The sequence below is a fragment of the Homalodisca vitripennis genome, chromosome 6, assembly GCF_021130785.1.
Source record: "Homalodisca vitripennis isolate AUS2020 chromosome 6, UT_GWSS_2.1, whole genome shotgun sequence".
Taxonomy (NCBI): domain Eukaryota; kingdom Metazoa; phylum Arthropoda; class Insecta; order Hemiptera; family Cicadellidae; genus Homalodisca; species Homalodisca vitripennis.
This window is the reverse complement of record NC_060212.1, coordinates 59,918,303-59,942,180: the sequence shown is the minus strand read 5'-3', so window position 1 is coordinate 59,942,180 and position 23,878 is coordinate 59,918,303. Positions and strand designations below refer to the sequence as shown.

The window sequence follows — 23,878 nt, the reverse complement described above, 5'->3', positions numbered from 1 at the left end:
TTTATTGTCTTTAGGTATATAGCAATCTTCATGGTCACCGTTTTGTGTAACAAATCATAACTTGTCATAGCAGTGTTCTTACTGCTTACGTTGGGCTAGGCTACTGTTAATTGATAGTATAAAACTTATTTATGCTATGTAAGACTTATTTTGCTATCAGAAATTTTGAAATAACATTGATAAATAACTTATAATTAATTTTATAATTAATTTTGTGAAAGATTGTACATTAAATGTAGATGCAAAAAAATGTGTGGTTGGTAACTTTTATGATATGTCGAAAGCTTTCGACACTATCAATCATCTTATTCTTTTAAAGAAACTAAAATTTTATGGATTTGATGTTAGGTCTGTTAATCTTATGCAATCATATTTGTCTGAAAGGTTTCAATCTGTGTTTCATAATGGTTGCTTTTCTCAATATTTACAAGTGCATACTGGTGTACCGCAAGGTTCAATTCTAGGACCGACTATGTTTATTGTATATATTAATGACATGCCATCGGCTCTTAGCAATGTCTGTGTCTCATCCTCTATGTATGCAGATGATTTAGCAGTACAAATAAGCTGTTCAAATTTTAATTTGGCTAATCAGTTGTTGTTTCATTTTAACTCAGTAGCTGAGGACTGGACTGCAGCTAATGCTCTCTGCCTTAATATGGATAAAACTCATAGCATTAAGTTTAGTTTACGCAACTTTGTCCGTTATAGTAAAGTTACATTTTTGGGAGTTCTGTTGCAATCAAATCTTAAATGGGACTCTCACATTGTAAATGTTTGTAAAAAGATTTCTAAATGTACTTTTATGATTAGAAGACTTAAATTATCTGTAAATTTAGATATATTGATGTCTGTTTATTATGCATACATTCAAAGCCATTTGTCATATGGAATAATTGTTTGGGGCTGTGATAATAATGTAAAAAAGCTTTTAATTTTGCAAAAGAGAGTTTTAAGAATTATATGTGGTGTTAGCTGTAGAACTCATTGTAAGCCTCTATTTAAAAGTCTGGGTGTTCTTACTGTCCCTTCGTTGTATCTGTTGAATTTGTTAATGTATATTAGGGCTAACTTAGATCTAATTCCTACTAACAGCTCAGTTCATGATTATTTTACTAGACAGAGTAACTTTCTTAGAGTTAGGCAATGTAATTATCACACAACAATTAAATCGACATTTGAATTAGGTAAGAAAATTTATAATATGTTACCATATGAAATAAAATGTCTAGATGATAAAAAATTTAAATTTAAGTTAAAATTACTGTTGATAGAGCTAAGTGTATATGACATTAAGGAATTTATTGAATTTTGCAGCCTATCTCAAAATGTATGAATCTAAATGTTTTAAGTTGTCTTTTATGTAATCTTTAATCTTAAACTTAATTTTTTTATTAATGTAATGAATTTCATTATTAATATAATTTCATTACATTAATATAAATAGATAACCCTATAAGTGGAGTTAATAACATAATTAATTTTTTTAATTTTTGAATATAATAACTCATGCCCTACAGTCGATATTATATTTGTGAAATGTTCTTAATATTTTTTTAGTATTAAGTTGAATTTTTATTCTTGTTCCTGTTCTAATTTGACGATGCCATGCTTGTGAAACTTGTATAAAGGCAATAAAGAATTTGATTTGATTTGATTTGAATAAAACATTTAAAAATTAAATTAAACAAATAAACCACTTAATAAATAAATCATAATCTTTCTCATTTACAAGACTTGCTAAACATTTATTCCTGAAGTTGGCATGTTTTAAAATTCATTGATAACATAGAATAGATGAGCAGTCAGCTATCTGTGTAACTTATATTTAAAAAGAGTAAAGGATAAATCCTTGGTTGAGAGTAGTAACTTATTTTATAGTCTAATACACACTGTAGTATGACAAGACTTTTTTTCCAATCATGTAAAAGATACATCAAGACAATTACCATGCCTTGTACATTTTTCATGGATTTCCCAATTCTACTGAAGTGGGGATCTCAAAGAAGAGTTTTCCAGAGAGATACATCCAATGTAATTTTGTGACTCAAGAACAGGACTAGAATTGTCAATCGGAATAAACTCAAGTTCTAAATCTTCTACTGCTTTAATAATTTGATTAGACAATAATTTTTTCCCTCTAAAATTAAAATACATCCTGTGTCTTGTATGTAGAGTCCTTTCAGCCTTACTAGCCTCTACAAGGACTAAATTTATTTTTTTTACATTGTACCTTAAGAATTGAGTTAGTATTTAAACTTCCATGTTTACACACAACAATAACACCAAATCATACCTTGTTGCCAAGCCCACCAAAATTATCTTGCAGTGTCCATTAACTCTCCTGAGAATATTAGAAACTACTTTAATGACTACCTGAGACTTATTCTTTACACATTGTTCTAAACACACAAGAACCAGAGTGTCTTCCTTGTGAAGTTCTTGAAAATTATTGCACATTTCCAGAACTTCTTTTAAGCCAGCACTATGTCTGACAAAGCCAACAGGCTTGTGCTAGTCTTGTTGCGAGTTCACATACCACGACAAATCTCTGCCATAGTTGTCAACACAATACCCTCTTTTACAACAATATTTTCTTCTTAACCATACTAGAATAATTTTCCTCATTAGTATGTTTAACCATGCCTATCTCACCCATTTTTATTAATTCACCATTATCAATTTTTGGTGTTAAGATTAAAAGTTTAGCTTTCATCATCTCGTAATATTTCTTGGTCATTGCCTACTTTGACTTCTCCTTTAAGAAATTCAATTGTTTGTTTTAATTCCCCTTCAAGTAATATGATCTTCTCTTCTTTTCCAACACATGTATATCAAGTTGGCTGTTGTGACTTCTTAGTTTTTTCATTTCATTTTTAGTCTGAAGCATTATCTTTATTATCATGTCCTGATTTTGTAATTGTTCCATTAACTCCTCATTAACCAAATTATGATATTCATCTTTCTTTTCGTCAATCTCAAATGTAGTACATACATTTACGGTGAAACCATTGGAAACAATCCTTACATAGAACTGCTTTAATGTTCTTAGTACATTTTTAAACATTTGCCACAAGAGCATTTTGGTTTTTTCTTCATCATTACTACAGTATTATCTATATCAAATGTCCTTTTGTGTAACTTTATAGTAGAATATTTAAGATAGTATTAAATTTAAAATTTCAGAAATAATATTGAAAGTTCAAAGAATGTTTTGTCAGAATAATAAATAACATTGTTTTTGTATTAATTGGCGGAAATATCATAAAATGAACATGCAAGTTAAGTAAATCAGGTGTGTCAAAGAGAAACATTTGATAAAAACTAAATAAAACGTACACAGTTCACTCCTTTGCACATATACTACACACAAATAACGGTAGGCTTAACAATTGTTAAGTCAAACAAAACTAATTGTAGAATTCACTGAGAACACTTATTATTTTATCCATTAGCAGACAACTCTTCAATAAATTAATTACTAAATCATTGTCAATAATATTTTAAAATTTTCTTGTAAAAAATAATTTAAAAAATGTTTAATGATAGTAAATGGCTGAAAGTTTAGTCTGTCTGATATTCGGTACAAAAATAAAAGTCCTCACAAAGATTTGAACTGATGAACTTCAGGTTGAGTGTGTACTACTCTATCAGTTGAACTATCACTAGCTGATAAAAAACTCAATCCTTCTTTTCCACCTGTCAGTTCAAGCATGTGTCATTTCCTGTGAAGAAGTTATTTCTCAAGAAAACATTACAGTAAGCTATATTGATTACAATATGGAATTTATTTTAAAATTTTGTCTGTTTTGAAATATGTTAACAAATTTGCCTTTATTGTATTGCAGAGTACATACAATAAAAATTACTGAATTTCAAAACATGACCAAGCTGGCAGGTCTAGGTTATCCCTGGTTATTGACAAATGTTTACTCTTAACATAATTGTTCATTACTTGCATTTCTTAACACTTCATATTATTTAGTCACAGTTATTTTTAAAAATGTTTCACAAAATTAAAAAAAAAACTTGGCGAAACAGATAACTTCTTAAATTTAATTTTAAGGTTAATTATGTCTTTGTAATAAAAGGGGAAACATTAATCAATTCTCACTGTCACAAAACCATAATTTTGTTCTCAACTGGTTAGTCCCAATTTACTGATAGTATAAACAAAACTAAGAGTTACTAGTGAACACTTTCCATTCAAAAACACTTTAATAACACAGTATCAAGACTGGTAGCATATCCACCTCCAGCAATCATTACACTACATTTAAATCACCACAATCTACCTCACTGTGATTGCAGTGTTTTCCCTAATAAAACACTTATTACTTACACTATGGACATTATAAAAAGTAATATAAAATTACTAAACCATCTGAACTGCACTACTAGGATGATAGCTTGTCAATAAAGAAAGAGGGATGGACTGAACTCTTGAACAGCTGAACAGTCAGGGAGACATGTGAACAAAAAACATAAGGCAAACAGCTGTTCCAATATCTGGACATAGAGTAAATACATGTTATATTGTATATTGTCATTTTATATATATATAATAAAGTATATATATATATATATATATAAACGTTCAATAAACGAATCGCAAAAAGTACTTGCTCCGCCGGGACTCGACTCGAACCCGGATCTCTCACTTGCCGGGTGAATGTGCTACCATTACACCACAGAGCCCTCACTTTTTACGATTAAATTATTTTGTATTTGGTCGTTTCTTTCACATATGTGTTTAAATAACCAAACTAACATATGATCGGAAGACCAAATACCTGTCAAATGACTTTTATTTACATTCATTAAATTAGATTAAATGGCAATAGCCGAATTTAATTTATTTCAAATTCAAATTCAAAACAATCTTTATTTACCATTTGCACATTACATTACAAGAATAAATATACAAATATAAACGGTGTCAATAGTATGAACTTAGATTTAAGAACTAAATACATAAGTTAATTTGCTAAAACAGTATGTATATAAACAAAAGTATAATTAATATATTTAACCAATAATCTATAGTTTATTCCACACTGCTTTCAAAAAACTCATTAAATGAGTATAATGTTTTGTCAACAAGATATTCTTTTAATTTTAATCTGAACAATTTGACATTAGGAATGCTTTTGATATTTTCGGGGATACTATTGTAAAACTTTACTCCAGCAACTAATGGGTTTTTTCTCTTAAATTCTAATTTTAATTTTGGTACTGCCAACTGGTTTCGATTTCTAGTCAAGTAGCCATGTGATGATCCCAATACAGGAAGTCTATCCCTAGCTTTCCTAACAGCCACCACAGTGTCTAATATGTACAAGCCATACACAGTAAGAATACCTAGAGTTTGAAAATGTTGCCTTGCCGATTCACGATCCTCCAGATTAATCATTATACGAATGGCTTGTTTCTGAATGTGAAGAATACTTTGTAAATTTTTATCACTTGTTGCACCATACAACACAATACCAAAAGATATATGGGAGTGTATATGGGCAAAATAAACCAATTTTAAAACATCCAACCTACAGAATTTTGATATGCTCCTTAAAGCAAACAACCCAGAAGATAATTTATTTAGAACTGCATGTGTATGCTCATTCCAAGTTAAGTTTTTGTCTAAAACCATTCCTAAAAATTTAGTACTGTCTAACTGATTAAGTTTTACTTGTCCAATTTCGATCTTTGGACTGTCTACACATTTATTTTGGCGAGTACTGAATAATAAACATTGAATCGCAAAAAGTACTTGCTCCGCTGGGACTCGAACCCGGATCTCTTACTTGCCGGGTGAATGTGCTACCATTACACCACAGAGCCCTCACTTTTTACGATTCAATTATTTTGTATTTGGCCGTTTCTTTCACATATGTGTTTAAATAACCAAACTAACATATGATCGGAAGACCAAATACTTGTCAAATGACTTATTTACATTCATTAAATTTGTATAAATGGCAATAGCCGAATTTAATTTATTTCAATAAACGTTGAATCGCAATTATATATAATAAAGTAAACTAAATATATATATTGTATAAATACTAAGTACAAGAGTTAATGTAAGGATTATTTAAGATTATAGGTATCTTAAAACTAATAGTTAAAAAAATGTTTTATTTTACAAAATACTGCTTTGCATCAAAAATAGAACAAAATAATATTTTGCATATAAAGAAACAATTTTTTTACTAATATAAAATTAATAATAGAAAAATATGAATTGTAAATTACTAAATAAATAACTTGTTTTCAGAGTTTATGTAAACATTAATTTTTTTATTTGCATAATACAACTATTCTTAATAGTTCAGATATTTAAACCATGCTTCCGGAAATGAGCTGGTATTTTTAAATAAATATTTAGCGAACTCACATTTTTAATTGAATTTGTCCATGGAGGTCAGGTACAGAAATATTGAAGTACTTATTATTTAATGGAAATAGTATAATACTTAATTTCATATTGCAAATAATTAATTAGAACATTTTTTATTTTTCAATTCTAATTATATAAAGAAGTATGTAAATAAAACTAAATGTAAAAGTAATTACAGACAGAAAATGTCAAACTTTTGACAAAGTAGTTTAACCTGTTATTTTAAAGATTTATTTAAATGAGTAGATTTTCTAGGTAAATTTGTAACTAAGATGCTAGGCAGGAGAACAATAAAATTACAGCATATGGATCTCATTGAAATAAATAAATATTTATAATTGAAGATATTTTAAATCAATCAATTTCCGTCAGGTGGGAGCATCATTCCAGCTGACCACTGTATCACTGTGGATGGTAGACCTTATGAGAGTTGCCCCTCTCGGTGGTTCCACACCTCCCTCACCCTTTAGCCACGGCCAGAGTGTGCGCAAGAGCTTCACCAAGAAACCCGCCCCAGAAAAGAGCACGTAAGATTCTTAACAAGTTTTTTACTCTAAGCCATGTTACGAGAGTAGTAAACCAAGAAGTTTAAGGCGATACAAATTTGAGCTTAGGCTAGTGATAGTGAAAGAAATATTTTTAATATCAATTGTTATAAGTATTTTCCTTGTTGTGCCAGAGGTGTCCGTAAACTTATACTCTCTGTCCGAAATGATACGTCATTGTACCTGTTACTAAGTCTTGACAAGAAGTCAAATTTATAGCCATTTAAAATTTTTTATGATGTTATCCCAAAAAGAATTCTTAAAATCTTAATTTGTTCAAAGAATGCAATGGGGGACAGATTTACGATTGTCTTGAAAATGCACTGAGTCATACTTTGTTTAAAGTTTGTTATTGATGATGGGATGTTTGAAAGGATAAGAGGATTTTGGACTTTTGCCATCGTTATATGTTACAAAATTTATAATACGGTTTAAGGATTGAAAGCTATTCTCTTCGTCAGATGGGAGATATTTAGTACATCAAAAGAAGAGAAAAGTAAACATACAATCAATTTTGTGTAAACATACCCAAAATTGCTTGGAGTCCAGACAGTAGAATTGAACCCAGGTGTTGTGACTGTCCAGGATGCAAGTCACGAGCACAAGAATTCAAAAGCACTAACATATGCCATATCAGTGTAGGCAAAAAACGGGATACTAATAATAAAATCAATTGAGTGCTTCCTGCGGCCTTGCAGCAAGTCATCTTAAACAATGAGTCAGGAAGGCGATGGTCGGGAGGGGGAAGGGTAAAGGTAACCTCCGGCACTATGTTTTGGTCCTAGACCTTAATGTCATAGTGTGTTTATGAATTTTGTTGATTGAGATTCATCTGATTGTTAAGAGCATTTTTGAGTTTCCTAGTTGTTTCTTTCTTTAATATTACCCGAAGTGGCTAACCACAACCAAAGGTTGACTTAGTGGTTTGTCTGTTAATATATGAACGTAATACATTGTGAGACAAATTTCTTTAAACGCAAAATTATTTAGGCTTCACACATAGAATTATTAGCAGGCACATGGCAATTGTCCGAAATCTTATTATCGTTTCATAGCATTATTTTGCTTACTACCAAGGATATGACATGGTATTGGTCTGGAAAGCTCGAGATATCTTTCTCTGCTCAAAAATACATTCTTCTATTTTAACCATCATTCTATATAGTTTGTATTATAACATATTATCTCATAAATTGGAGAAGTGGCTGGTTTAGACTTCTAAGGGTACTACACAAATTAGCATTTTTCAATGTAAAAGAAGATAATGTGAATTAACTTTTTAGTTCTTATGTTATTGATATTTCACATACCAAAATACTGTTTGTTTTATATATATATATATATATATATATAAAACCACTGTAACATAAAAAAATATAATTATATCTATAAAAATGGCACTTTGTTCACTGTCGTGAAGCAAGCAATGGTTCATATTGTCAGACTTTGTGGTGTTTGTTATACTCAACTGCAAAATACTTGGCAATATCGAAGAAGAATTGAACAATTTACAGCCAAATATTCAGTAAAGTTACTTACATGAATAAACTATATATTTAGCCAAATAATGAACTGAATCATATTGTATTGATATTCCCAGTATATGTATGAAAATAAAAATTTTGTGTAATGTTATGGAATATAATTCAATTAAAAATATCAGTAAATAAAATACCAAGTTCTTTGTTAACTATGCAACAATACTAACTAATACACTGGTTCACAGAATTAATGTGAAAACAATAGAAGAAGTAGATAAACTAGAAACAGATCCTGAGGAAGAGAACCATGCAGAGATTCCAGACATGAATGACTACAGGTCTGTCTTCCAGCCGAGGACGTCTCGTAAGTGTAAATCAGTATAAAATAAATACATAATAAATAACGGCCAAGCAGCCGTACTGACATGGCATAGATTTAGTTGAAAGATTTTCAGGAAAGACGGGAGGAACTTATGTATCAAGTCCCGGTAGGGACTTTTTTTATCAAGAGTTATCATGGACGACTGGCAGACAAACGGACTGGCCTTTAACCTTTAGACCCCCAAAATCAATAGGGTTCTTCCTTGAACCAAGAGGAACCCATGTACCATGGTTCAAGTCTCTAGGACTTTTCTATCAAGCGTTATCACATGAACGACAGGCAGGCAGACAGATGTCCTTGGGTGTATTGACCATAACATCAATAGGGTTCTTATTGAACCAGTGTACCAAGTTTTAAGGTAGGACTCTCTATCAAGAGTTATAGCACAAATGTCCAACAAAGTCATGGTTTCAAGTAGACCCTTTCAGATTCTTAACCCTTCAACGTGGTTTCACGTGACAATCTAAGGCCAAATAACAGGCTGACTGCAATGATTTCATGTAAATGTCATCTGGTTTAGTACTGACCATAAGTATATGCAATCTAGCGGTGTGAGTTTGAATTATGTCCAGCGAATTGTTATATAGAGCTTTGAATTGTATTCTTTATTATTGAGAAACAAACTGATAGCTCAAATCAGCTGTATTGCAACATCATCTGATTTGTTGTTTTTTACACACCGGTTTGTGATTCATGAGTACTTGTAAAACAATAATTATTTTGTAATAATTTTTAGTCAGTAACAAATTCAAAGGTTATTAGTTTTTAGTATAAATACTATTTCACTGTACAGTAAGTGTAAAATAATAATGATACAAAAGTAATTTAGTATGTGCTTGTGAGTGTTGTAGCCTTAGGCCTATCTGTGAAATTTGGTTGTTTTATGCATAACATGTACAATTTTTAGTAGTGTTGCATTATGTCTATCTTTTAGAAATGTACTATTTATACTCAATTTAATTACAGCTAAAATATCTCATTGTACATTCAAGAGCAGGAAAAATCCTGTAGCAGGCTAAAGTTTTTGGAAATCCCTGTGTTGAAGAGTTAATAAAGTATCAGTTAACTTTTTTTTAAATAGTTATACAATGTTGGTTTCAGCTTCATACAATCCTAACTAATCTAGAGTCAATAAGATCTCTGAACTATATTTATGAAGTACAATGATTAAAAATTCTTTTTCAGTAACTGTAGTCAATAATTTTATTTTAGAGAATTGAATTGCATATAAAATTTTTATCTTATTGTTAGATTAATCTAGTATTATTTAAAAAAGATTTCATGGGTACAAAAATGTATTCTTTTGTGCAGAATAGTGTTTGTGTTGTTTCTATATGCTAATAAAATAAGAGAGTTAAGATGTTTCTACATTTATTGATGACTGAAATGTAGTACAATACCAACTGGTATTATTTGCTCAGTTCATTTACTATTGTAGTATCTGATCCTCCTTGTTGCAAAAATGTGTGTTTTAAATTGACAGCAAAGCATTAGTTAATTGTACAATTAAAATGGTATATTTGCACCAGTTCATTTGTATGCTTGTTGCAATGTCTTCTAACAATGATTTCATCGTAAGCTATTCCAATGTTTTGTCTGTAAATTGTACTCATCTACCAATCACAATAGTATCACACCGCTGTTAGTTTTTTTGTTGAACCGTTTGTGCCCATGCCCATAAGCTGTACCCGTATATTCCCGATCTGTATGTAGTGTAGCCCAGCTTAGTGTACCGTCTGTTCGCAGTGAACCGAAGTCCACCTCCCAGCTTTGCACCACCTCCTGTTAGCGATGAAGGTAACAGTAACATAGTCTAGATTACATTATTTCATTTTTTGTACAACTTTACATAAGTAGTTAGTAGCTTTTGTGATTTAGTCTTGTTCACAAACCGTGAAATATACTGCGAACATTCTTTGATAATATTAATTCATTCATTTCTACTTTTTCAATAAGTATGCAATTCATGTGTGAAATAGATTCTGTTATTCAGCGTAAAGCATTGCTATTCTGTAGGCATACTAGCTAAGGAGAGAAAATCTAATGTTTTATTCCAATTTTAAAAATATTAATGATCTTCAAAAAATCTATTCTATGAGTATACAGAATTTTCAGTAAAATTTGACTTTATAGATTTTATTAGACTTACTAGTGCATGAGCTGTATTAGTATATTAAATAAGTAAATATTTTTAATTTGATTTAAAATTGCAAAATATTTATTTCCTTGAATCAAGTAACATTATTTATTGATTCATAGATAAAATTATTTTACAAACAGTATTGATGTTACACTGAAACTCTCTTGTAGAATATCTTATACAGATAAACTATGATTTTTAAATATGTTACCTAATTTAAAAAAAACACAACTTGATATACATTCAAAATTACATTAATAAGACCAATTATGTTATTGTCAATCTCTGATAAGCTCTAATATTTTTAAGTGATTGTTTTATTTGCGTATCTGTACTTAACCCTCTCCCGAACAATCACCATTAACTGCTTTATCATTGCTCTCTGTTTTGTGCTGCCACCAAACGGCCAATTTTGGGTCTGCCCAATATAAATATCTATAGACAGTACTGGTTGTCCTCTTAGTTGCATGTTTTTATGCCTAGTGAATCTAGGTTTAATACATGAAATGTTATACCGATCTCTTTATTGGCAGTGGTTTAGCAGTTATTCATCAAATTTCCTTCAAACTTCTTTTGCTATGTTTTTATTTTTTATTATTAGACCTATTTCTAACCTGAAGGTGCTGTTTTACTGACACATTTTTGTGTAGTTTTTAAAGTTTTTTGTGCGAGACATGTACTCTTATTTTAATTTAATAGTACAAAAAAAACATTTCTTGTACAAATGAGTATTCATTTCTATTTAGTTTACGTTATAGGCTTAATAATTTTTTAAATACCACCATGTTTTAGAAAGATTAATAAAATTTACAATTATGTTTAATATGTAACAGTTTTGTTTAAGTAGGGTTGTTAAAATAATAAAAAAATGACGAATGTGTTCTTCCGTGATGGAGTAGTCCAATTAAATTAAATCCGTAGCATCAGAAGTATTTCATGGTAATTCGATCGGGAGAGGGTTAATTATTTCTCTAAAATCAATCAATTTTTTGGGTTATTGTTTTAACACTTGGTAAGAAAATATGGATGTTCTCTAATAATACTACACTTCATTTGTCATTGCACTCATCACTGCAATATTGTCTTATCACTCATATTTTATGTTTTAAAGTACATTTTGTGATTGCATTTATTTAATTGTGAAAATCGTAAATAGCCTTAAAATTCAGGAACCTCTGATTCTAGATACTTTATATCCTGGGACCAGATTGTCAAAATGCAGATATCCAAGCTGAATACTTTTTATCAGAATTGTTTTAGATAAAGGTTTAACTCTGATTGCAGACCTATCGCTGCCACCAATGCCCAGTGCTCCTCCTCCTTCTCTGCTGGAGCCACGGACCCCCTCTCCCCCCAAATCCCGATCACCTCCTCCCCTTTCTTCACCCCGCCGCCGTGTTCCCAGTCCCTCCCTCGCCCCACCGCGTCCCCGCCAGTTACTACGGCGTCTCAGTTCGTGCAAGGACCCTGAGCTCAGTACATCACCTGACTCCGATTTTCCCACCAAGTAAGATTTAACAACTTTTTTAATGAATACCCAGCAAATTTCTGGTAAAATTCTGGAAGACCTAATTCAAGAAGTAGAATATAGACAAAATAACCGTAAAAATATAGAACATCTGAAAGCAATGAATAGTATATTGCATGCAATGACAAAGTGTAAACTTTCCATTCATTAGTGTTTGTGGAATCGAGTTTAACACTCACATGTTAAACTTTTATGTAAAATATTATGTACTTTTTCTTTTATGTAAAAGAAAAATCAATCATTTCACCATCAGCATTTACCATAGCAAATTTTTAATGTGTAGGCTGAACGAGGGTCTACCGCACAGCCCCAGTGAGCCGTCTCTAGTGACAATCCGCTCCCCTGGCCACAGTCGCACATCTTCTGTTGGCCGCAACTTCCATACCCAGAGATCCTCCACCTCCACCTCTACCTCTACCTCGGGCAATACCAACAAGACTGATATCATTAGTAAGTCTTACGTTAGTTAGTGTGTACAAAAACGTTACCATCTGGTATAGGTTCAACCATTCTGTGGTGTCTGGGTGGTCATTAATCCTTACCGTACCTCCTTTTCCCTTTTCACTACGAACTATCGTTACACCTCGTATGCACCAATATGTCTTTTACACACTATCTCCCACTTGTTTAGTATTTCTCACTATATACCTATTTCATCCTTTCTACATTCAATCTCAAGAACCTCATTTCATGTAGAGTCACATGTAACACTTGGTCTGTTGAAAATCAAATGTGAGTTGTGTGAAAAGAATCAGATATTCAGGCGTTACTCATTATTTACAGCAGCTACTATTATCAGATTTAGCACACACTATCTCTGTACCCTTCTGCTTGGACAGAGAATAGCTCCCATTCATACCTTTAATAAGACGGTATTCAGTACATGTGTTTCTCATGTCTTTGTTAGATTTTTTCCTTAAAAAATGATGGAACCTAAAGAACAGTGAATTGCGTCAAGTTTTGTTTCAAACTTAGGAAAACTTGTGCGGAGATGATTCAAAATGATCAAGCAAGCCTTCTAAGGGAAAGCTATATCATGGACTTTTGTGAATTCGTGGTTCAACCGTTATATAACTGGTCACGATTGAAAGTGATCTGTGTTCTGGTCGATTTTCATTATCGTGAATCTCCAAAAACATTGAACATGTTCCTTTTACAATCAAAGCAGACAATCACTTAACCCATTGCCGATCGTGAAAACGGCGGGCGCGCGGGCCTTAGAGTACGAATTAATCCGTATTACAACGCAGCACCCGCAGTGGTTGCACGCCTACCTGCCTGCTTAGCGCGCTCGCTAATTATACATGTTTTCTTTGTTTATGTTGTTAATTATGTTATATAAACATTATACAGATCATATTAGACAAGTATATTATACTAGAAAAAATGTAAAAAAACAGGTACGTAACATTTTTACTAACGTTTTTTGCGTGTTGTAGCTGCTTGATGTAGGACGGATCAAATGTTTTACACAATAAAAAAATGTTGTAATAAAACTGTCACTTCAAGAAACAACTAATCTAATATTTACAAAATATTTACACTGTATTGAGACTTTTGTCTTAGTAGTGGATTTTAGTGTGATAGCCCGCTCGTCACTGTCAACATTAGTATCCGCGTAAACGTGGACAAATACGCGTGATAGAACCGTCTCCATCCTCAATAACACTATCGACATCGATTTTATCACTTCCAATTTCTAATAATAGTCTATCTAATTCAGATGATCGTAAATTGTCACCCATTTTATTTACGTACACGCACACGAGGCAAAGGAAAATCGAACTCCACGACTGTACGCCTCAGACAAACTATTTGTCGCAAATAATAACGTTATTAACCGATAACGAGGGGAGTATTTGTGGACGAGTACCAGAGATAAGATAAAAAAGCCAGTCCAGGAAAACAGACTATAAATGAAGGAAACAGGATTTTTCCGGACATTTGCCATCGTTCAGTGAAACAAGAAAACAGTAACACTACGTTTCGAGATCTGCAATCTGATCTCTTCTTCAGGTAAAGAACTAACCTAATACATAATTACAAACTAAGTTAAAATAAACAAATCTTACTAAAGCGTTGTGGCACGCCTAAGTCAGGAATCACAACCTACATGTTGTTGTCAACTTCACTAACACTAAAGACATGCACTTAATACAAAACTATACAAAACACTAATCATTAAAAGTAAACTACGGAAACAGGTCACAATGCGTCTTCACTCGTCTACTGACCACCTACGACTGACCAGAGGGACTAGCCAATGGCAATCGTGACGGCTGGCTAAAACAAGATGGCGGAAATACAAGGGAAGGGGAACAGGAATGGGCCCTTTCGTTATTATTGGTTCATGCGAGATGAACTTCTTAAAACCATATTGTGACTCCGCATTGGTTTATTACAAATACCCGATCCGTTTGATACTTTTGGTTTTCTCTTTAGTTCATTTTTTAGAATTGGCAACCAAAGCGGCCTAATCTCGACTGATGGTTGACTGATTGGTTGGTCTGCCAATTTAATGTATGTTGCCTCAATTAATTTCCTTTTGAAGAAATGTGGTTCCCGGTGCATTATGTGGGCTTCATCCCAATTCATATGATGGTCTTCGGACCAACAATGGTGTGCAATTTTTGACTTTTCTGTGAAACCCTTTCTCGTGTTTTCTTTGTGTTCTTTTATCCTTACGTTTAGTGGTCTTTTTGTCTCGCCTATGTATTCCCTATTGCAGCTACATTTTATACTGTAAACACAGTTTTTGGAATCCTGTGTGCCATTTTTTGGTTTTGTTTTTACGAGACTTTGTCTAAGAGTGTTGTGTGTTTTAAACGCGGTTCTAATGTTGTACTTTCTACCTACTCTTCTAATTTTCTCCGATAATCCCGGCACATAAGGGATTGACATAAACGCAAATTTATCACAAATCTGTTTTTCTGACTCAGGAATGATTCTTCTGGTTCGTTTGCACTTATTAATTACTAATTGAGGGTATCCATTGCTTCTGAGATCCGATTCAATTTTCTTAAATTCTTCTTTTAGTCCATCTTTATCTGAGCACAAGCTCTTTGCTCTATCAAACAACGAGTAGGCTACTCCTTCTTTGACAGATTTTTGATGGTTGGATTGATAATTTAAATATTTTCCTGTGTGTGTTATCTTTCGAAAAACAGTTGTCTTAAGGACATCCCTATCTCTTAATACACACACATCCAAAAAGGGAAGCTTGTTTTGGACTTCCACTTCCATTGTGAGGCGGATGGAAGGAGAAATACTATTAATGTGATTCAAAAAATTATTTAATTCAATGTCTCCATGAGAAAAAATAACAAAGGTATCATCCACATACCTCCACCAAATCTTCGGTTTGAACTGAGCTGAAGCCAAAGCTTTTCGCTCGAATTCCTCCATAAAGATATTGGCGAAAATAGGAGACAGTGGAGAACCCATTGCCATCCCCTCATCTTGACGGTAAATTTTACCCTCTAACTCAAAATAATTGCATTGAGTGCATAGTTCTAACAGTTCCATAATTACTGGCACGGGAAGTTTAGTTCTATCCTTTAATGTTTGGTCTTCTTTGAGACGTGATTTAATAATTCCGAGAGTTTCTGGAACTGGTACATTTGTAAATAGACTTTCGACATCAAAACTTACCAGTTTGTCAGTTTCAGTCAACTTTAGGGATTTTGACTTCTCTACGAAATCCCTGGAATTTTTGATGAAAGAGTCAGTTTTTCCTGCCAATGGCGTTAAGATGTCCAAGAGGACTTTAGACAATTCCCTGCAAGGTGAATCACGAGAACTAATGATGGGCCGAAGAGGGATGGTAGGTTTGTGGATTTTGGGAAGGCCATACATATGGGGGATTTTTGAGTGGTGAGGAGTTAATTTAGATCTAAATTTATCTGAAAAAAATTCTTTATGTTTTCTTAAGGTGTTTGCTACTTTGCGTTCAAATGAATCAGTCGGGTCTTTATTTAAAACTGTATATTTGCCAGTATTTAAAGTTTCCGCAATCTTTTCTTTATACGCTACCGAGTCAAGTACCACAGTAGCGTTGCCTTTGTCGGCAGGTAAGATTTTGACCGTGTCGTCTTTCCCAAGGATCGACCTGGCCTTTTTCTCCTCTATTGTCAAATTGGGTTTTGTGGGAGGAATTTTTCTGAGTAAAAGACTGGCCTCACAACGAAACCGGTCACCCTGTTCCTCAGGTAACTGTGAAACAGCCGACTCGATTCCAGTTACGAAATCCAGTGCCTTTACCGATTTTTGTGCCACAGAAAAGTTTAAACCCTTGGATAAGACTGATATTTCCGCTTCATTCAGGATTTTTGAAGAGAGGTTGATTACATTTTTATTATTTGCATCCGTATTCACGTTGCCATCCTTAGGCAAATTACATTTTTTAGGCCTAATTTTTTCCAGTTTGGAGATTTTCTTTTTCTTATCTGTTTCAGAAACTTTTATACATCTATTTTGGATGCTTTCGAGAATGTTGTTGAATTCTGTACCGATCAGTGTTTTTAATTCAGTTTTTTTACACTCAATACTATTTTGGAGGAGGTATCTTTCACGATGATGATATGCAATTCTTTCTTTAAGTAAAGATTTAGAAGCAGAAGACAAAATTTTACTGGCTTTCCTACTATGAAAAGGAGTTTTTAGAGTTAACCCTATAGGCATAAGGTCTTCAACCTTACATTTATGCAAGAAAGTTAAATGATTAATGTGTTTAGTTAATTTAAGATGCAAGCTCTCAAGGTCTTTGATTTGTTTACTGGTTCCGGGTCCGTACCGAGAATCAATTCTTTGTTTAAAGGTTGTTTTTGACGATGGAAGGATTGTGAAGGAAACAGGATTTTTCCGGACATTTGCCATCGTTCAGTGAAACAAGAAAACAGTAACACTACGTTTCGAGATCTGCAATCTGATCTCTTCTTCAGGTAAAGAACTAACCTAATACATAATTACAAACTAAGTTAAAATAAACAAATCTTACTAAAGCGTTGTGGCACGCCTAAGTCAGGAATCACAACCTACATGTTGTTGTCAACTTCACTAACACTAAAGACATGCACTTAATACAAAACTATACAAAACACTAATCATTAAAAGTAAACTACGGAAACAGGTCACAATGCGTCTTCACTCGTCTACTGACCACCTACGACTGACCAGAGGGACTAGCCAATGGCAATCGTGACGGCTGGCTAAAACAAGATGGCGGAAATACAAGGGAAGGGGAACAGGAATGGGCCCTTTCGTTATTATTGGTTCATGCGAGATGAACTTCTTAAAACCATATTGTGACTCCGCATTGGTTTATTACAAATACCCGATCCGTTTGATACTTTTGGTTTTCTCTTTAGTTCATTTTTTAGAATTGGCAACCAAAGCGGCCTAATCTCGACTGATGGTTGACTGATTGGTTGGTCTGCCAATTTAATGTATGTTGCCTCAATTAATTTCCTTTTGAAGAAATGTGGTTCCCGGTGCATTATGTGGGCTTCATCCCAATTCATATGATGGTCTTCGGACCAACAATGGTGTGCAATTTTTGACTTTTCTGTGAAACCCTTTCTCGTGTTTTCTTTGTGTTCTTTTATCCTTACGTTTAGTGGTCTTTTTGTCTCGCCTATGTATTCCCTATTGCAGCTACATTTTATACTGTAAACACAGTTTTTGGAATCCTGTGTGCCATTTTTTGGTTTTGTTTTTACGAGACTTTGTCTAAGAGTGTTGTGTGTTTTAAACGCGGTTCTAATGTTGTACTTTCTACCTACTCTTCTAATTTTCTCCGATAATCCCGGCACATAAGGGATTGACATAAACGCAAATTTATCACAAATCTGTTTTTCTGACTCAGGAATGATTCTTCTGGTTCGTTTGCACTTATTAATTACTAATTGAGGGTATCCATTGCTTCTGAGATCCGATTCAATTTTCTTAAATTCTTCTTTTAGTCCATCTTTATCTGAGCACAAGCTCTTTGCTCTATCAAACAACGAGTAGGCTACTCCTTCTTTGACAGATTTTTGATGGTTGGATTGATAATTTAAATATTTTCCTGTGTGTGTTATCTTTCGAAAAACAGTTGTCTTAAGGACATCCCTATCTCTTAATACACACACATCCAAAAAGGGAAGCTTGTTTTGGACTTCCACTTCCATTGTGAGGCGGATGGAAGGAGAAATACTATTAATGTGATTCAAAAAATTATTTAATTCAATGTCTCCATGAGAAAAAATAACAAAGGTATCATCCACATACCTCCACCAAATCTTCGGTTTGAACTGAGCTGAAGCCAAAGCTTTTCGCTCGAATTCCTCCATAAAGATATTGGCGAAAATAGGAGACAGTGGAGAACCCATTGCCATCCCCTCATCTTGACGGTAAATTTTACCCTCTAACTCAAAATAATTGCATTGAGTGCATAGTTCTAACAGTTCCATAATTACTGGCACGGGAAGTTTAGTTCTATCCTTTAATGTTTGGTCTTCTTTGAGACGTGATTTAATAATTCCGAGAGTTTCTGGAACTGGTACATTTGTAAATAGACTTTCGACATCAAAACTTACCAGTTTGTCAGTTTCAGTCAACTTTAGGGATTTTGACTTCTCTACGAAATCCCTGGAATTTTTGATGAAAGAGTCAGTTTTTCCTGCCAATGGCGTTAAGATGTCCAAGAGGACTTTAGACAATTCCCTGCAAGGTGAATCACGAGAACTAATGATGGGCCGAAGAGGGATGGTAGGTTTGTGGATTTTGGGAAGGCCATACATATGGGGGATTTTTGAGTGGTGAGGAGTTAATTTAGATCTAAATTTATCTGAAAAAAAATTCTTTATGTTTTCTTAAGGTGTTTGCTACTTTGCGTTCAAATGAATCAGTCGGGTCTTTATTTAAAACTGTATATTTGCCAGTATTTAAAGTTTCCGCAATCTTTTCTTTATACGCTACCGAGTCAAGTACCACAGTAGCGTTGCCTTTGTCGGCAGGTAAGATTTTGACCGTGTCGTCTTTCCCAAGGATCGACCTGGCCTTTTTCTCCTCTATTGTCAAATTGGGTTTTGTGGGAGGAATTTTTCTGAGTAAAAGACTGGCCTCACAACGAAACCGGTCACCCTGTTCCTCAGGTAACTGTGAAACAGCCGACTCGATTCCAGTTACGAAATCCAGTGCCTTTACCGATTTTTGTGCCACAGAAAAGTTTAAACCCTTGGATAAGACTGATATTTCCGCTTCATTCAGGATTTTTGAAGAGAGGTTGATTACATTTTTATTATTTGCATCCGTATTCACGTTGCCATCCTTAGGCAAATTACATTTTTTAGGCCTAATTTTTTCCAGTTTGGAGATTTTCTTTTTCTTATCTGTTTCAGAAACTTTTATACATCTATTTTGGATGCTTTCGAGAATGTTGTTGAATTCTGTACCGATCAGTGTTTTTAATTCAGTTTTTTTACACTCAATACTATTTTGGAGGAGGTATCTTTCACGATGATGATATGCAATTCTTTCTTTAAGTAAAGATTTAGAAGCAGAAGACAAAATTTTACTGGCTTTCCTACTATGAAAAGGAGTTTTTAGAGTTAACCCTATAGGCATAAGGTCTTCAACCTTACATTTATGCAAGAAAGTTAAATGATTAATGTGTTTAGTTAATTTAAGATGCAAGCTCTCAAGGTCTTTGATTTGTTTACTGGTTCCGGGTCCGTACCGAGAATCAATTCTTTGTTTAAAGGTTGTTTTTGACGATGGAAGGATTGTGAAGGAAACAGGATTTTTCCGGACATTTGCCATCGTTCAGTGAAACAAGAAAACAGTAACACTACGTTTCGAGATCTGCAATCTGATCTCTTCTTCAGGTAAAGAACTAACCTAATACATAATTACAAACTAAGTTAAAATAAACAAATCTTACTAAAGCGTTGTGGCACGCCTAAGTCAGGAATCACAACCTACAAAAAAAAAATGTAATCAACCTCTCTTCAAAAATCCTGAATGAAGCGGAAATATCAGTCTTATCCAAGGGTTTTAAACTTTTCTGTGGCACAAAAATCGGTAAAGGCACTGGATTTCGTAACTGGAATCGAGTCGGCTGTTTTCACAGTTACCTGAGGAACAGGGTGACCGGTTTCGTTGTGAGGCCAGTCTTTTACTCAGAAAAAATTCCTCCCACAAAACCCAATTTGACAATAGAGGAGAAAAAGGCCAGGTCGATCCTTGGGGAAAGACGACACGGTCAAAATCTTACCTGCCGACAAAGGCAACGCTACTGTGGTACTTGACTCGGTAGCGTATAAAGAAAAGATTGCGGAAACTTTAAATACTGGCAAATATACAGTTTTAAATAAAGACCCGACTGATTCATTTGAACGCAAAGTAGCAAACACCTTAAGAAAACATAAAGAATTTTTTTCAGATAAATTTAGATCTAAATTAACTCCTCACCACTCAAAAATCCCCCATATGTATGGCCTTCCCAAAATCCACAAACCTACCATCCTCTTTCGGCCCATCATTAGTTCTCGTGATTCACCTTGCAGGGAATTGTCTAAAGTCCTCTTGGACATCTTAACGCCATTGGCAGGAAAAACTGACTCTTTCATCAAAAATTCCAGGGATTTCGTAGAGAAGTCAAAATCCCTAAAGTTGACTGAAACTGACAAACTGGTAAGTTTTGATGTCGAAAGTCTATTTACAAATGTACCAGTTCCAGAAACTCTCGGAATTATTAAATCACGTCTCAAAGAAGACCAAACATTAAAGGATAGAACTAAACTTCCCGTGCCAGTAATTATGGAACTGTTAGAACTATGCACTCAATGCAATTATTTTGAGTTAGAGGGTAAAATTTACCGTCAAGATGAGGGGATGGCAATGGGTTCTCCACTGTCTCCTATTTTCGCCAATATCTTTATGGAGGAATTCGAGCGAAAAGCTTTGGCTTCAGCTCAGTTCAAACCGAAGATTTGGTGGAGGTATGTGGATGATACCTTTGTTATTTTTTCTCATGGAGACATTGAATTAAATAATTTTTTGAATCACATTAATAGTATTTCTCCTTCCATCCGCCTCACAATGGAAGTGGAAGTCCAAAACAAGCTTCCCTTTTTGGATGTGTGTGTATTAAGAGATAGGGATGTCCTTAAGACAACTGTTTTTCGAAAGATAACACACACAGGAAAATATTTAAATTATCAATCCAACCATCAAAAAATCTGTCAAAGAAGGAGTAGCCTACTCGTTGTTTGATAGAGCAAAGAGCTTGTGCTCAGATAAAGATGGACTAAAAGAAGAATTTAAGAAAATTGAATCGGATCTCAGAAGCAATGGATACCCTCAATTAGTAATTAATAAGTGCAAACGAACCAGAAGAATCATTCCTGAGTCAGAAAAACAGATTTGTGATAAATTTGCGTTTATGTCAATCCCTTATGTGCCGGGATTATCGGAGAAAATTAGAAGAGTAGGTAGAAAGTACAACATTAGAACCGCGTTTAAAACACACAACACTCTTAGACAAAGTCTCGTAAAAACAAAACCAAAAAATGGCACACAGGATTCCAAAAACTGTGTTTACAGTATAAAATGTAGCTGCAATAGGGAATACATAGGCGAGACAAAAAGACCACTAAACGTAAGGATAAAAGAACACAAAGAAAACACGAGAAAGGGTTTCACAGAAAAGTCAAAAAATTGCACACCATTGTTGGTCCGAAGACCATCATATGAATTGGGATGAAGCCCACATAATGCACCGGGAAACCACATTTCTTCAAAAGGAAATTAATTGAGGCAACATACATTAAATTGGCAGACCAACCAATCAGTCAACCATCAGTCGAGATTAGGCCGCTTTGGTTGCCAATTCTAAAAAATGAACTAAAGAGAAAACCAAAAGTATCAAACGGATCGGGTATTTGTAATAAACCAATGCGGAGTCACAATATGGTTTTAAGAAGTTCATCTCGCATGAAACCAATAATAACGAAAGGGCCCATTCCTGTTCCCCTTCCCTTGTATTTCCGCCATCTTGTTTTAGCCAGCCGTCACGATTGCCATTGGCTAGTCCCTCTGGTCAGTCGTAGGTGGTCAGTAGACGAGTGAAGACGCATTGTGACCTGTTTCCGTAGTTTACTTTTAATGATTAGTGTTTTGTATAGTTTTGTATTAAGTGCATGTCTTTAGTGTTAGTGAAGTTGACAACAACATGTAGGTTGTGATTCCTGACTTAGGCGTGCCACAACGCTTTAGTAAGATTTGTTTATTTTAACTTAGTTTGTAATTATGTATTAGGTTAGTTCTTTACCTGAAGAAGAGATCAGATTGCAGATCTCGAAACGTAGTGTTACTGTTTTCTTGTTTCACTGAACGATGGCAAATGTCCGGAAAAATCCTGTTTCCTTCACAATCCTTCCATCGTCAAAAACAACCTTGAGACTATAAATATCTTCGAGGCTTATAACACCGATAAGCGTTCAAAACAAATGAGTCATCCGTACCACGTCATCCGCGTGAGGGTCACGTCATTGTGCTTTTGGTCCACGCCTCGCTCCGCGTTACCCTCACGTCGTTGATCCGCAATGGGTTAACAGTGCACGAATTGAAGGATGATTTGGACATACCAAAAATTATTGTTGCCAAAGTTTTGTCTGAGTTTGGGTTTGAAACAAGTGGTTGTAAAATTCGTTCCAAAAATGCCCCAGTAAAAATTCTGGACCACAAATAGTCCAGTAATTTAAGGTTTTATCTGCAGAAAATTCCAATTCCAATGCGCAATTATATAAAAATATTTGTATAAATGAATAAACTATTGCTCACTTTTAACATTTGTTTAAACAGTAAGCCTATATGTACACAAGGTTTGTTTGGCATGAGTTATAAACTACATTTCACTTGTCTTTATTGTATTTATTAACCAAGAGCACATTATTTTTACTTCATTCTCTTATATGTTGAATTTTTAATTTGAGTTTATTTTGAATTACTATAAAATTTGTAATACATCTCGCAGATATCTTTTAAATTGAAATTGATTTTTTTTAATTTTAAATATTGTTCTTGACATGGGTTAAGTCAAATATTTCTTTGTAAACTTTAAAATCTAAGTGAAGATAGGTAATACAAAATTGACAATTTTCTTAAACAATTAAATTAAATTGTTTCACACATGGCTATTTAAAAACACCTTGGGCTTTGCTATATTCACGTTTAACACACACAGTGTGTGTTTGTCCTACCACTCGGTGAACCGAAGGCTGAAAGGCAAATAAGCTGTGTTATCCATTCTGCATTTAGCAATAACCATTGTATTTCTTGACATTTCCACTAGAATGTGTTGGATACTCTCAGTTAGTTGTTTTCACAGTAATACAATAAACATGTGGTAGAATGAGCTC

General features: G+C 33.7%; 2 protein-coding genes across 7 annotated transcripts in view; one reads left to right on the top strand and one right to left on the bottom strand.

Moving 5' to 3' along the window:
• LOC124364352 (GTPase-activating protein skywalker) overlaps positions 1 to 23,878 on the bottom strand; it is a 372,369-nt gene that overhangs the window by 267,864 nt on the left and 80,627 nt on the right. The gene's annotated exons all lie outside the window — the stretch shown is intronic.
• The window catches only part of LOC124364351 (katanin p80 WD40 repeat-containing subunit B1-like), a 50,633-nt gene that overhangs the window by 20,806 nt on the left and 5,949 nt on the right, over positions 1 to 23,878 (top strand). The window contains 5 exon segments of the mRNA XM_046819741.1: positions 6,773 to 6,927; positions 8,672 to 8,790; positions 10,555 to 10,605; positions 12,233 to 12,455; positions 12,760 to 12,926. Of these exon segments, the coding sequence (XP_046675697.1) occupies positions 6,773 to 6,927; positions 8,672 to 8,790; positions 10,555 to 10,605; positions 12,233 to 12,455; positions 12,760 to 12,926 (715 nt within the window).